The sequence below is a fragment of the Nerophis lumbriciformis genome, linkage group LG20, assembly GCF_033978685.3.
Source record: "Nerophis lumbriciformis linkage group LG20, RoL_Nlum_v2.1, whole genome shotgun sequence".
Classification (NCBI taxonomy): domain Eukaryota; kingdom Metazoa; phylum Chordata; class Actinopteri; order Syngnathiformes; family Syngnathidae; genus Nerophis; species Nerophis lumbriciformis.
In genome coordinates this window covers 43,350,001-43,364,959 of record NC_084567.2, presented here as the reverse complement: position 1 = coordinate 43,364,959, position 14,959 = coordinate 43,350,001, and the positions used below count along the sequence as shown (strand labels likewise).

The 14,959-nt window shown below is 36.5% G+C and overlaps 1 protein-coding gene across 3 annotated transcripts in view; it reads right to left on the bottom strand.

Annotated features, from left to right (window-relative positions):
* Positions 1-14,959, bottom strand: part of katnal2 (katanin p60 subunit A-like 2) — a 96,016-nt gene that overhangs the window by 69,900 nt on the left and 11,157 nt on the right. For all 3 annotated transcript variants that reach the window (XM_072915369.1, XM_061980914.2, XM_072915370.1), the window contains exons 7-14: positions 14,224-14,271; positions 14,012-14,089; positions 11,608-11,706; positions 11,009-11,072; positions 10,825-10,943; positions 5,528-5,619; positions 3,441-3,551; positions 3,157-3,319 (exon numbers count right to left, since the gene is read on the bottom strand). In XM_072915369.1, coding sequence (XP_072771470.1) covers positions 3,157-3,319; positions 3,441-3,551; positions 5,528-5,619; positions 10,825-10,943; positions 11,009-11,072; positions 11,608-11,706; positions 14,012-14,089; positions 14,224-14,271 — 774 coding nt within the window. The remainder of the gene's footprint in view (positions 1-3,156; positions 3,320-3,440; positions 3,552-5,527; positions 5,620-10,824; positions 10,944-11,008; positions 11,073-11,607; positions 11,707-14,011; positions 14,090-14,223; positions 14,272-14,959) is intronic.

The window sequence follows — 14,959 nt, the reverse complement described above, 5'->3', positions numbered from 1 at the left end:
CTCAGGGTGTTTGTGGAGGTTCGGGGTTTTGCACAAATGTGATGCACCATGTTAGATGTCCCGGTTTTTGTGACTGTCGTAGACATAAACAGCGTCGCAGCTCTTGCAAATCACGTAGCCAGCATTACTATCATCCTGATTTACAACCTCATAAAAACGAGTCCACGCTGAACTTTTCTGGCCCTTTTTTCACCTGGTCTTTAGTATTCCCTTTTTTAGTTTGTCGCGTACCACGTTTGCTGCCGGCGTTGACATCTCTTTTTTTTTCTTCTTCTGTTGTGGCATATGCTGCAGGTGCCTGCTCGTTTTTCGTATGTGGGTAACAACATTTAACTATGTATATATATTTCCCAATTGGTTTAACTGCCACCCGCCTGAATCTATTTAAAATCTTTTTTTTTTTTATTTCAACCGCCCGACCCGACCCGCGGATAAAATCTAATTTTTTTTTATTTCAACCGCCCGACCCGCGGATAATCCGCGGACTCCGCGGTTGTGTCCGCAAACCGCGCATCTCTACAAGGCACATTTTTTTTCATTGAAAAAATGCGGAGGCACACCACCAGCAGAAAACATTAAAAAACTAAACACAGTTGACAGTAAAAAGTCGTTGTCACAATTGTTGGATATGACTTTAAAGCATAACCAAGCATGCATCACTATAGCTCTTGTCTCAAAGTAGGTGTACTGTCACCACCTGTCACGTCACACCCTGACTTATTTGGACTTTTTTGATGTTTTCCTGTGTGTAGTGTTTTACTTCTTGTCTTGCGCTCCTATTTTGGTGGATTTTTCTCTTTTTTTGGTATTTTCCTGTAGCAGTTTCATGTCTTCTTTTGAGCGATATTTCCCGCATCTACTTTGTTTTAGCAATCAAGAATATTTCAGCTGTTTTTATCCTTCTTTGTGGGGACATTGTTGATTGTCATGTCATGTTTGGATGTACTTTGTCTTTGCTCCACAGTAAGTCTTTGCTGTCGTCCAGCATTCTGTTTTTGTTTACTTTGTAGCCAGTTCAGTTTTAGTTTCGTTCTGTCGTGGTTTTATTTGAAAATCCAAAATAACTAACTTAAATACAAAAAAAGCTTTGTACACAAATACCAAAGTACAAGTGTACTTTTAGGGGATTACAATTAGGATGTGTTAATGTAGCAAGTATATATGATATATTGTAGGCCAGAGTTTTTCAACCTTTTTTGAGCCAAGGCACATTTTTTTGCGGTTTTTGCGTTGAAATCAGAAATCATTAAAAAACGAAACTCAGTTGACAGCAACAAGTCGTTGTCGCAATTGTTGGATATGACTTTACAGCATAACCAAGCATGCATCACTATAGCTGTTGTGTTTTACTTCTTGTCTTGCGCTTCTATTTTGGTGGCTTTTTCTTTTTTTGGTATTTTCCTGTAGCAGTTTCATGTCTTCCTTTGAGCAATATTTCCCGCATCTACTTTGTTTTAGCAATCAAGAATATTTCAGTTGTTTTTATCCTTCTTTGTGGGGACATTGTTGATTGTCATGTCATGTTCGGATGTACTTTGTCTTTGCTCCACAGTAAGTCTTTGCTGTCGTCCAGCATTCTGTTTTTTTCCCTTTGTAGCCAGTTCAGTTTTAGTTTCGTTCTGTCGTGGTTTTATTTGAAAATCCAAAATAACTAACTTAAATACAAAAAAAGCTTTGCACACAAATACCAAAGTACAAGTGTACTTTTAGGGGATTAAAAGTAGCATGTGTTAATGTAGCAAGTATATATGATATATTGTAGGCCAGAGTTTTTCAACCTTTTTTGAGCCAAGGCACATTTTTTGCGGTTTTTGCGTTGAAATCAGAAATCATTAAAAAACGAAACTCAGTTGACAGCAACAAGTCGTTGTCGCAATTGTTGGATATGACTTTAAAGCATAACCAAGCATGCATCAATATAGCTCTTGTGTTTTAGTTCTTGTCTTGCGCTTCTATTTTGGTGGCTTTTTCTTTTTTGGGGGTATTTTCCTTGTAGCAGTTTCATGTCTTCTTTTGAGCGATATTTCCCGCATCTACTTTGTTTTAGCAATCAAGAATATTTCAGTTGTTTTTATCCTTCTTTGTGGGGACATTGTTGATTGTCATGTCATGTTCGGATGTACTTTGTCTTTGCTTCGCAGTAAGTCTTTGCTGTCGTCCAGCATTCTGTTTTTGTTTACTTTGTAGCCAGTTCAGTTTTAGTTTTGTTCTGTCGTGGTTTTATTTGAAAATCCAAAATAATTAACTTAAATACAAAAAAAGCTTTGCACACAAATACCAAAGTACAAGTGTACTTTTAGGGGATTAAAATTAGGATGTGTTAATGTAGCAAGTGTGTATGATATATTGTAGGCCAGAGTTTTTCAACTTTTTTTGAGCCAAGGCACATTTTTTGCGTTGAAATCAGAAATCATTAAAAAACGAAACTCAGTTGACAGCAACAAGTCGGTGTCGCAATTGTTGGATATGACTTTAAAGCATAACCAAGCATGCATCAATATAGCTCTTGTGTTTTAGTTCTTGTCTTGCGCTTCTATTTTGGTGGGATTTTTCTTTTTGGGGGGTATTTTCCTTGTAGCAGTTTCATGTCTTCCTTTGAGCGATATTTCCCACATCTACTTTGTTTTAGCAATCAAGAATATTTCAGTTGTTTTTATCCTTCTTTGGGGGGACATTGTTGATTGTCATGTCATGTTCGGATGTACTTTGTCTTTGCTCCACAGTAAGTCTTTGCTGTCGTCCAGCATTCTGTTTTTGTTTACTTTGTAGCCAGTTCAGTTTTAGTTTCGTTCTGCATAGCCTTCCCTAAGCTTCAATGCCTTTTCTTAGGGGCACTCACCTTTTGTTTAGTTTTGGTTTAAGCATTAGACACCTTTTTACCTGCACTCTGCCTCCCGCTGTTTCCCACATCTACAAAGCAATTAGCTACCTGCTGCCACCTACTGATATGGAAGAGTATTACACGGTTACTCTGCCGAGCTCTAGACAGCACAGACACTCAACAACAACAGACTATAATTACTGGTTTGCAAAAAATATTTTTAACCCAAATAGGTGACATTAGATGATCTCCCACGGCACACCAGACTGTATCTCACAGTGGTTGGAAAACAATGCGCTAGGCTACATGATGCAAGTGAAGATGAGTAAGCAAACCTTCCCAAGTCGCTGGTAGTCCAGGTCAGCATGGAGGTGCACCTCCCCTGTGCTGTTGACGGCAGGCAGCCAATGAGAGATCATAGCTTGGCGGGCGAGTGCAGGAGGAAGACCGACAAGGATCCTCTTTTCCAGTCTCCTCAGCATCCCGTGGTCCAGTTCCCTGAGGGAGGAACGCTTTCTCCTCAATCACTTCAGTTCAAAATAATACAATCATATTTGTTTTGTTAATCTGCTGGGAAAGGCTAAAAAATAGTAGGATGTGAGGTTTCAGTTTGTGTTACCAAGGCAGATTGGATGCTGCCAGTACAAAAACCAGGTCCTCAGACCTGGCCAGTCCATCCATCTGGACCAGGAGTTCTGTCTTCATCCTGCGACTGCCCTCATGCTCGCCTCTGGAAACACAAGAGCAGTGCAACCTTGATGCACTTCACCATGCTAAGTGGCTACATGCTAACGTCAGATATTTGTCATGAGTTACATTTCTATTTTTTCCATGACTGTGTCCGATCATAAGCGATGCACCCTGAGATGAATACGACTCTGCATTTTAATTGAACTTTACAAAAATATCAGCTGGCAAAAGGAGGTCATAGACTTTATAAACATTTGTTCTGTTAAATAATATTTCTTATCACTTTAATCTCACTTTTGATTTTGGAATAATTACAATTAATTCCAGGTTATTACTCGCTTTTGTAATTAACTTTAAAAAAAAAGACCCTGATATTTTGACACAAATCAGAATGTCACACAGCAACATTTTTAAATGCTCAAAACTTTGATCTAAAATGCAGACAGGCTTTATTTTGAGTCTCTTCACTGAACTTTGCACTAATGAATGCATCCACCTGATCACCGACTGTATTAACGACCTTTTCATGTCACCATCTGCAGTTAAAGAACCAGAGCATCTAAATAAATTGTGATTAATCTGCAGTGATGCGTGATTAATGCGATCATTCTTTAATTAAATGATTAATTGCATGAGTTAATGCTTTGCATTTGCTAGCTCTAATAAAAATGCATACATTATATTTATATACAAGTAATACATTATTTAGGGCTGTCAAATATAACAAGTTTGGTTATATAGGAAGTCTTTGCTGTCGTCCAGCATTCTGTTTTTTTCCTTTTGTAGCCAGTTCAGTTTTATTTAGTTAGCTTAATTATGTGAATAATTACCAACAATGATCACATGAATCATTTACACAGGAAAATGAATCAAATGCAAAGACGAGTGAAGGCAACAGCATTTCAATTATGCAACTGAGTCATAACTTACAATGAATCCAAATTCGAAAGTGTGATTAATGTGAAACAAAATAATCGTTTGACAGGACTAATACAAATATATCAATTATATTAAAATAAATATTGGACATGCATAATGAGATATAAAGGTGAAACTCCAAAGATTAGAATATCGTGCAAAGGTTTGTGTCATGTCTGTGTAATCATGTTTTGTTTTAAGTCATGTTTTGTTTAGTTTCTGGCTTTTCACTCCCTTGTCTTGTTTGCATGATTAACCATTATTTTCACCTGTTCCACGTTTGGACTCATTGTGCACTCTTGTTTGTCACCATAGCAACCATTAGTTTTCACCTGTCACGTCACGCACCTGTTTCACGTTTTGAGTCACGCACCTGTTTTCGTTAATCATGTCCATAGTATTTAAGTTCATTCTTTTCAGTTTGTCGTTCTGACGACCTCACCACATTTATGCTCTGTCCATTCTTTCCATGTCCATTCCTTCAAGCAACTATTTTTGTCCAAGCCAAGTAAGTTTTTGTTCCATGTTTATAGTCTTTTTGGTTTCATAGTTTGTTCTCCGCCATTGTGCGTGTTTTTTCGTTTGTACTTTTTTTGCTATAGTCTTTTGGTTTCATAGTTTATTCTCCGCCACTGTGCGCGCTTTTCGTTTGTACTTTTTTTTGATGTATTAATAAATCATGTACCTTCATTCCCGTCTCGCCCGAGCCAACTTTCCGTTGCATCCCGGAAAAGCAAACACCCAAGACCAAGTCTTGACAGTTTGTTTATTGCAGCAATTATATTGACAAGGTGAAACTAATTTATGACATAACGTGCAACTCAAGATATTTAAAGCCTTCGTTTGATCTAATGTGATGGTTATGGTGTATGTCTTATAATAACCTATAATTGAAAATCTCAGAAAATGTTGGGTTTTCAAAAACTGTCAATCATGATCATTGTTGACGCAGCTCACTTTGCATGTAGTGAGTATTAATATTAATATTATTTTCATATTTGAAGTTAAATTGCTGACATAAATGGACTTCAGCAAGATATTTTTTAATGTTTTGACGTTCACCTGCATTAACTGTTTAAACTGTTTCATGGAACCCACATCATGTTGCTTCCTCTCTGGCCCATCACTGACTCCAGCTCATCCAGGAAAATGGTGGAGGGAGCGTGGTATCGGGCCAGCTCGAATAGAACCTGCGAGGGGAAAAAAACACATGGGCCAATACATTAGGTACAAGCTCGTCTTGGTAATAAATACCACTTTTGTCATTTCCACTTAATAATCCTGTGCTAACTCTACAAACTATTCAAGAGAGTTAAGTTACACTCACTTTTCTTCTTTTGACAGACATTTGGGTGCAATGATGTGTTGGAAGCAGAGGATGTAGAAGGGAAGGTTTTATGTTTCATTTGGGTCGAGGGGGAGGAGCTTTACTACGTACATCTTAGCTAGAAACTGTTTGCTTGCCTAACAGAATTGCTATTGCAACATCCAGTGGACACATTTAGAACTGCACTTTCTTTCATATAATTTGCAGCTCATTTTTATACTTGGCAAAGTCATCTCGCGGACCCAAAAGACATGTTATAAGTAGACGCAGCATTGGCTGCTGTGACGCGAGAAATTGGGCCGCCATCTTGAAGTGGTGATGAGGAGCTGGCGAGCAGCCTAAACTGACAGTTGACAGGTAAAAAACAAAGATGCTAAACTGACAGTTGACAGGTAGAAAACAAAGATGCTAAACTGACAGTTGACAGGTAGAAAACAAAGATGCTATACTGACAGTTGACAGGTTAGAAAACAAAGATGCTAAACTGACAGTTGACAGGTAGGAAACAAAGATGCTAAACTGACAGTTGACAGGTAGAAAACAAAGATGCTAAACTGACAGTTGACAGGTAGGAAACAAAGATGCTAAACTGACAGTTGACAGGTAAAAAACAAAGATGCTAAACTGACAGTTGACAGGTAGAAAACAAAGATGCTAAACTGACAGTTGACAGGTAGAAAACAAAGATGCTAAACTGACAGTTGACAGGTAGAAAACAAAGATGATACACTGACAGTTGACAGGTAGAAAACAAAGATGCTAATCTGACAGTTGACAGGTAGAAAACAAAGATGATAAACTGACAGTTGACAGGTAGAAAACAAAGATGCTGAACTGACAGTTGACAGGTAGAAAACAAAAATGCCAAACTGACAGTTGACAGGTAGAAAACAAAGATGCTAAACTGACAGTTGACAGGTAGAAAACAAAGATGCTAAACTGACAGTTGACAGGTAGAAAACAAAGATGCTAAACTGACAGTTGACAGGTAGAAAACAAAGATGTTGTTCAGCGTTTTCCTGCTCAAATGAGCGGACTGTTGAAAATAGGAGTCGGGGGGATTACTTTTCACAAGTAAAATTTGACATTAACGTACTATTGGTTGTATTTTGTGAAAAGAACATTAGCACATAGTTAAGAAGGAGCAAAAATCTTCAATATTTGTATGTAAAAATCACAAATACATCTTCTGGGGGAGGATGACCCCCCCTACAGGGGTTTGGTTTACACATTTTCAGCCCCACCTAAAACAAAATTCACCAGCCGCCACTGATTATGATGCATTCTCATTTTAGGCAAAGTATAAGACAATACTTTCTTAACAGTATAATTGTAACCAGGAATAAGTCTTCAAGTAACAATATTCAAATACTAACATTGTTGGGTAAGACAGAATTTGGTTTTATTCTGAATCCAGTGAAACATGTATACATCATAATGTATGTACTTGTATACATCATAATGTGTGTACTTGTATACATCATAATGTGTGTACTTGTATACATCATAATGTGTGTACTTGTATACATCATAATGTGTGTACTTGTATACATCGTAATGCAGCAACATGCAGTCACTAGAGGCAGGTGAAGCGGGGCCTCACCTGCCATCATGGAAAGAAAAAAAATGTAAAAAAAAAATTAAATTGTTATATGTATACAGTGATTATACTATAAAGATATTTTCCATTTAACTTCACCAGTTTTAGATTATTTGTATTCAAAATCGCTGAATTTTCACATTTGCCGTTCAAATACTGAGAAGAGACGGTGCGGTGAACAGCAGCCAGTTGAGGCACGTCACTCAGTGCCTCAACATGGATTGCGCAATGACTCGGCTAACTGCTGGCCTGCTGTGCAGTGAGACTGCATTGCTATATGAATTATATTATACATTTCCATAGTTTAGTTAGCTGAGGTATATAATGTACAGTGTATTTTGTCAACAACTGTATGTGTGTAACGTATTTCTTGTGCTGAGCGATCATAAAACGGCTGCAAAAGACGCACTGGCTGAGGCTCGCCTCCTGCACCCCCGCCGTAGAATTGTTATATCAACTAAAGCCCACACTTAAACTTTCCACGTGCAAGATTGAATCTATTTTAAAAAAATATTTCATAAGAAGCCAAAAAGTGCAAAAACAATAATGTTCGTGTTGGAGGAGTTGTGAATGACTGCAGGGACACAACATTAGGTACACCTGCAGACTGCAGGTGTACCTAATTCACAACTCCTCCAACACGAACATTATTGTTTTTGCACTTTTTGGCTTCTTATTAAATAACGTTTGTAACCTATTTTCATGGGCTTTCCTCTTTGTGATGTTAGGTTCCTGTTATGCGCTGTTATACAGTATATGCCTTGAGCTCTTATTTTGAAGGCGCTAAGAGCGGAAGTGATGTCACGTTGCGGAGGTTTTTGAAAGAAGGTAAATAAAGTGGTCCTCGTGTAAACTGGAGCCTCCGTGTTTGTTATTTTGTAGTTTCATACAGTATAGGCCACATTTATAAACCCTCGGTTACACTTTTTTAAATAGATTCAATCTTGCACGTGGAAAGTTTAAGTGAGGGCTTTAGTTGCGGCGCATGGACTTAATTTCTAAGTAAAGGTAAGACCATAATAACGTTTTTTTTTATTAAATGTGCTTTTTTGTGTGCTACAGTTTATATGTGTAAAGTTAAAGTTAAGTTAAAGTAGCAATGATTGTCACACACACACTAGGTGTAATGAAATTTGTCCTCTGCATTTGACCCATCCCCTTATTCACCCCCTGGGAGGTGAGGGGAGCAGTGGGCAGCAGCGGCGCCGCGCCCGGGAATTAATTTTTGGTGATTTAACCCCCAATTCCAAGCCTTGATGCTGAGTGCCAAGCAGGGAAGAATGCTGGTATGAGCTTTTAAACATAACCCGTTAACTGCTGCCAATCAAATGGTGAATAAGATACTCTTTAGGGTTCATATGTTTGTAAATCTGACTTGTGATGAAGTCAGTGCCTCACCAGCCATCAACCTCACCGCACGTCACTGTCATAATGTATGTACTTGTATACATCATAATGTATGTACTTGTATCAGAGGTGGGACCAAGTCATTGTTTTGCAAGTCACAAGTAAGTCTCAAGTCTTTGCCCTCAAGTCCGAGTCAAGTCCCGAGTCAAGACAGGCAAGCCCCGAGTCAAGTCCAAAGTCAAGACTGGAAAGTCTCAAGTCAAGTCCTAAGTCCTGCATTTTGAGTTTCGAGTCCTTTCAAGTCCTTTTAACCACAGACTAATATATTAACACAGATTGTGTATGCTTTTCAAACGCTGTATTTATTTATTAAAACAAGTGCATTTTAAATTGCAGGAAAGAAAATTGTGCTGACATTGCACTTTATAATAGCACTATTAACCAGTCATTTTAAACATTAACTCATTCCTTTACAGAACAAACACATTGAAAAATAAAGTGCAAATGTACTCATTTGTACAAAAGTGTTAACATTGAAAAAACATGACATATACGTGAACATAACAAAAAAGTTGTACTTTTTATATGTCAGGGCCCTATGCTGCATTGCATTTGCAAAAGACCAAATTAGCCAAGAGTCTGTCAGTCATTTGTGCACGATGGGGGCGTAGTATGATGCCACCATGGCTGAAAACTCGCTCCACTGGAGCACTGGAGGCAGGCACTGCCAAGACCCTCATGGCCTCTCGGAACAGTGAAGGAAGAGTCTTCATGTTCAATGCCCAGAACAAAAGGGGGGAGAGAGTTGTTTTGGGTTGGTGCACTACTTGTAAGTGTATCTTGTGTTTTTTATGTTGATTTAATTAAAAAAAGAAAAAAAAAATTATTTCTTGTGCGGCCCGATACCAATCGATCCACGGACCAGTACCGGGCCGCGGCCCGGTGGTTGGGGACCACTGAGGTAAACAACCAACAGTATGTCAGAAAGCTAGCTAAAACGGTACACATATTCATAATATAGTATACATTTTAACTGACCTTTATTTTACTATTTTTGTCTTTTTTTAGGTGGCTAAAACTGACCGCCGTCTAACGTTACGTGTGATATATTGACTAACGTAACCCTGCTTAAAAAAAAAATCACTGAACAAAAAGTATGAATAAGGTAGTGAACTGCAACAGATTCCCGTGTTTGCAATAACGTTATAACGTTAGCAGTGAGTTTACAGCCTCACTGATTTAACTACAGCAAATAAAAGTCACGTTACTTAGCCAATAAACGTTATCTTACATTCAAAACTTACCGCTCTTTGTGCAACTTCAAATGCCGGACGAAGTTGGAAGTTGTTGCCTCTCCATCAGTCATTTTCGAACCGCATGTGTTGCATACTGCAAACCGTTTTGTGTTGACCACCTCGTAATTTTTATACCCAAACAAAATTATTTTAGGTATCATTTTTTGTTCACTGGCGTGTGGTTTGGACATGTCTTCTTCCTGCAATTTGATTGGATGAATGCTGTGTGATGAAAACAAAGTAGATCTAATTTGATTGGCTGTTGTACTGAGAGCACACCAGCTGACACACGCAACGCTGATAGACAAGTACACAATGAAAAATACGGAGCGCTCCCGAATAACTTTTTCATCTTTGGGTTTTGGGGAAAGTAGCAAGTCATGTCAATTCAAAAGGCTCAAGTCCAAGTGAAGTCACAAGTCATTGATGTTAAAGTCTAAGTCGAGTTGCAAGTCTTTTTACATTTTGTCAAGTCGAGTCTAAAGTCATCCAATTCATGACTCGAGTCTGACTCGAGTCCAAGTCATGTGACTCGAGTCCACACCTCTGACTTGTATACATCATAATGTGTGTACTTGTATACATCATAATGTGTGTACTTGTATACATCATAATGTGTTACTTGTATACATCATAATGTGTGTACTTGTATACATCATAATGTGTGTACTTGTATACATCATAATGTGTGTACTTGTATACATCATAATGTGTGTACTTGTATACATCATAATGTGTGTACTAATAACAACATTGTTAACTTTGCCAGCAGCACACCTATTGTACTGGTGTACCTAATGTCGTGTCCACTGGAGGACAGACTTACCCTGACCAGTTTTTCCGAGTCCCCTCGCCACTTGCTCACTATGCTCGAGGCCGAGATGTTGAAGAAGGTCGTCTTGCACTCGGTGGCCACGGCTTTTGCCAGCAGGGTCTTGCCCGTACCTGTGAGCAGGAGGGTCAAAGGTCAACACGCAGTGGGGTGACCGGCAGGTAAATGGTGTCGTTACCCGGGGGGCCGTAAAGTAGCAGGCCCTTCCAGGGAGAGAGGATGCCCGTGAAGAGCTGTGGGTACTGTGGCATTAAAACAAACAACATTTGGCATAACTTTCCATCTGCTTGGCAATCAAACACAAAAAACTGAAGCTAAACCTGATGCAAGGAGTAAGGAGGGGGGGGGGGTAAACCTGATGTATGACTTGGTGGAGGTTACGGCTGGCACATACATTAGTAAGAATCTTAGGTGATGAACACGGGCTGGGTGGGATCAGCAAGTGACCTTATACCCCAGAGAATGAATAATAATGGAGACAGGATGTTATTGAATAAAAAAAGGAGGCAGATGGAGGCAGATGGAGGCATCCGTCCTCATCTGGGTGTGTAAATGTCACCAGCATGCAGACCGCCCTGATTGGATGTCATCACATCCATCAGGAGCTGGGACGAGATGACGTCTGGATGTAAAAGTCCACATGAAGCGCACGCCGTGTTGTTATATTATCCCACTTATAGATTTCATGTCAGCCCGACCTGACCCTCCCGACTCTTTAAAGGAGATGTATTCAGAATCGAAGAAGGGCGAGCGGTGCTGAAATAGCAGTGGGCACACCTTAATGGGATAGACCACCGCCTCCTTGACTAATCGCTTTGCGTCCTCCAGGCCGATGATGTCCACCCAGCGCACGTTGGGGTTGTGCAAATAGATGTCCTTTGTGGGCAACACACACACACACACAACACACACACACACAGGTGTCCTTTAGTGTCAAGTATGCAATAGGGGAAACAGATGTCTTCATTCATACAAAACATCAATTCACTCACGACAAAGCACTTTGCTGCGCTCTAGTGGACAACATGTGGTATGACAGTTCTAAGGTGCTTTGGCCAGGGTTTATTATTTCCCCTTATCAATACATTTTCAAGATATTTCAGCTCTTTCGCAACTACATGATTACATCTAAAATATATATTATGTAGAGAATGTTATTTTTTTACTTTATGCAACTACATGATTACATCTAAATATATATATTATATATAGAGAATATTATTTTTTACTTTATGCAACTACATGATTACATCTAAAATATATATTATGTAGAGAATTTTTTTTTTTTTACTTTATGCAACTACATGATTACATCTAAAATATATGTTATGTATAGAGAATATTATTTTATGCAACTACATGATTACATCTAAATATATATATTATATATAGAGAGAATATTATTTTTTACTTTATGCAACTACATGATTACATCTAAATATATATATTATATATAGAGAGAATATTATTTTTTACTTTATGCAACTACATGATTACATCTAAAATATATATTATGTAGAGAATATTATTTTTACCTTATGCAACTACATGATTACCGGTATATCTAAATATATATATTATATATAAAGAATATTATTTTTTACTTTATGCAACTACATGATTACATCAAAAATATATTTATTATATAAAAGCTATTATTGTTTACTTCATGCAACTACATGATTACATCTAAATATATATATATTATATATAGATAATATTATGTTTTACTTTATGCAACTACATGATTACATCTAAATATATATATTATATAGAGAGAATATTATTTTTTACTTTATGCAACTACATGATTACATCTAAATATATATATATTATATATAGATTAATTTTTTTTTTACTTTATGCAACTACATGATTACATCTAAATATATATATGATATAGAGGCTATTATTGTTTACTTCATGCAACTACATGATTACATCTAAAAATATATATTATATAGAGGCTATTATTTTTTTTACTTTATGCAACTACATGATTACATCTACATATATATATTGTATAGATAATATTATTTTTTACTTTATGCATTTACATGATTACATCTAAAATATAAATATATATTATATAGAGAATATTATTTTTACTTTATGCAACTACATGATTACATCTAAAATATATATTATGTAGAGAATATTATTTTTTACTTTATGCAACTACATGATTACATCTAAAATATATGTTATATATAGAGAATATTATTTTTTACTTTATGCAACTACATGATTACATCTAAATATATATATTATATATAGAGAATATTATTTTTTACTTTATGCAACTACATGATTACATCTAAATATATATATATTATATATAGATAATATTATTTTTTACTTTATGCAACTACATGATTACATCTAAAAATATATATTATATAGAGAATATTATTTTTTACTTTATGCAACTACATGATTACATCTAAAATGATATTATATAGAGAATATTATTTTTACCTTATGCAACTACATGATTACATCTAAATATATATATTATATAGATAATATTATTTTTACCTTATGCAACTACATGATTACATCTAAAATATATATTATATGGAGGCTATTATATTATCACATTCACTTATATTGACCAAGAAACACTATTTGGTATTAAATTACAATAAAATATGTGTCAGCCTTCACTATAAAGCAGTAAAACCATGTGATTTCTCCTAGCCAATCAGCAAAAGATATAATGATAATAGTTAAGACAAATATACTTTAATAGAACAATATGTGTATTGTAAATGTTATGCAGGTATGTCATTATTATAAATATAAAGATATTATGTAGATAAAGTTGAAATAATATATTACTCACATACGGTAAATTATGTTTTGTATTTATGTATTTTATATATTGAGCTGCAATAATCTATATAATTGCATTCTATTATTTACTTATATTATTTCAACTCAATGTAAATATCTTTATATAAAATAAATAATATTAAAAAAAAATTATACATATAAAATAAAAGGATGATTTTTTGAAAAGCTTACTAATAATTTCTAGTCACTTTATACATTTCATAACATGTCACATGACAGTAGCCTGTCTGATGGATATTGCGACACTATTTTAAATCCCAAACACTAGATGCAGGACATTTTCATCAAATAATATTTATACTTCTGAGCGTTTTGTATTCTGTACCTTACTGATGATTGTGGCGAGTTCTTTCATCTCGCCGCTCATTCCTGGAAAGCCACTGAGGGGCTTCAGCAGACGCTCCTGCATGGGATGAAAACACTCTTCGTTACAATTATTTCTAATGGCAAAAGGTAACGGGTTTGCTATGATGTGCTGTGATCAGCATTTTTACTAGACGTCAGATTTGCTTGAATGAGTGTCTTGAGAGTCATTACCACGTGCTCCAAGTCCCCTTCAGCTCCTGTGCTGTCAATCATCTGACCCTACAACACAAAATAATATATGAAGTATTTATTTAGATCATTGAAGTAATATGTAACATGAAACACAGCCACTTTGATACATGCTGTACATGAAAGATACTAACAGCATTCTGATGTACAGGTAAAAGCCAGTAAATTAGAATATTTTGAAAAACTTGATTTATTTCAGTAATTGCATTCAAAAGGTGTAACTTGTACATTATATTTATTCATTGCACACAGACTGATGCATTCAAATGTTTATTTCATTTAATTTTGATGAAGTGGCAACAAATGAAAATCCAAAATTCCGTGTGTCACAAAATTAGAATATTACTTAAGGCTAATACAAAAAAGGGATTTTTAGAAATGTTGGCCAACTGAAAAGTATGAAAATGAAAAATATGAGCATGTACAATACTCAATACTTGGTTGGAGCTCCTTTTGCCTCAATTACTGCGTTAATGCGGCGTGGCATGGAGTCGATGAGTTTCTGGCACTGCTCAGGTGTTATGAGAGCCCAGGTTGCTCTGATAGTGGCCTTCAACTCTTCTGCGTCAGGTCAGGGGAGTTGGCGGGCCAATTTAGAACAGAAATATACTAAGAAATATACTAATACCTGTATACCGTACAACCCTACTAGTTACTATGGTAATCTAAGTCACAGCAGGTCAGATGAGGCACCAAGCAGTGTGGGTGTGGCTTGAAT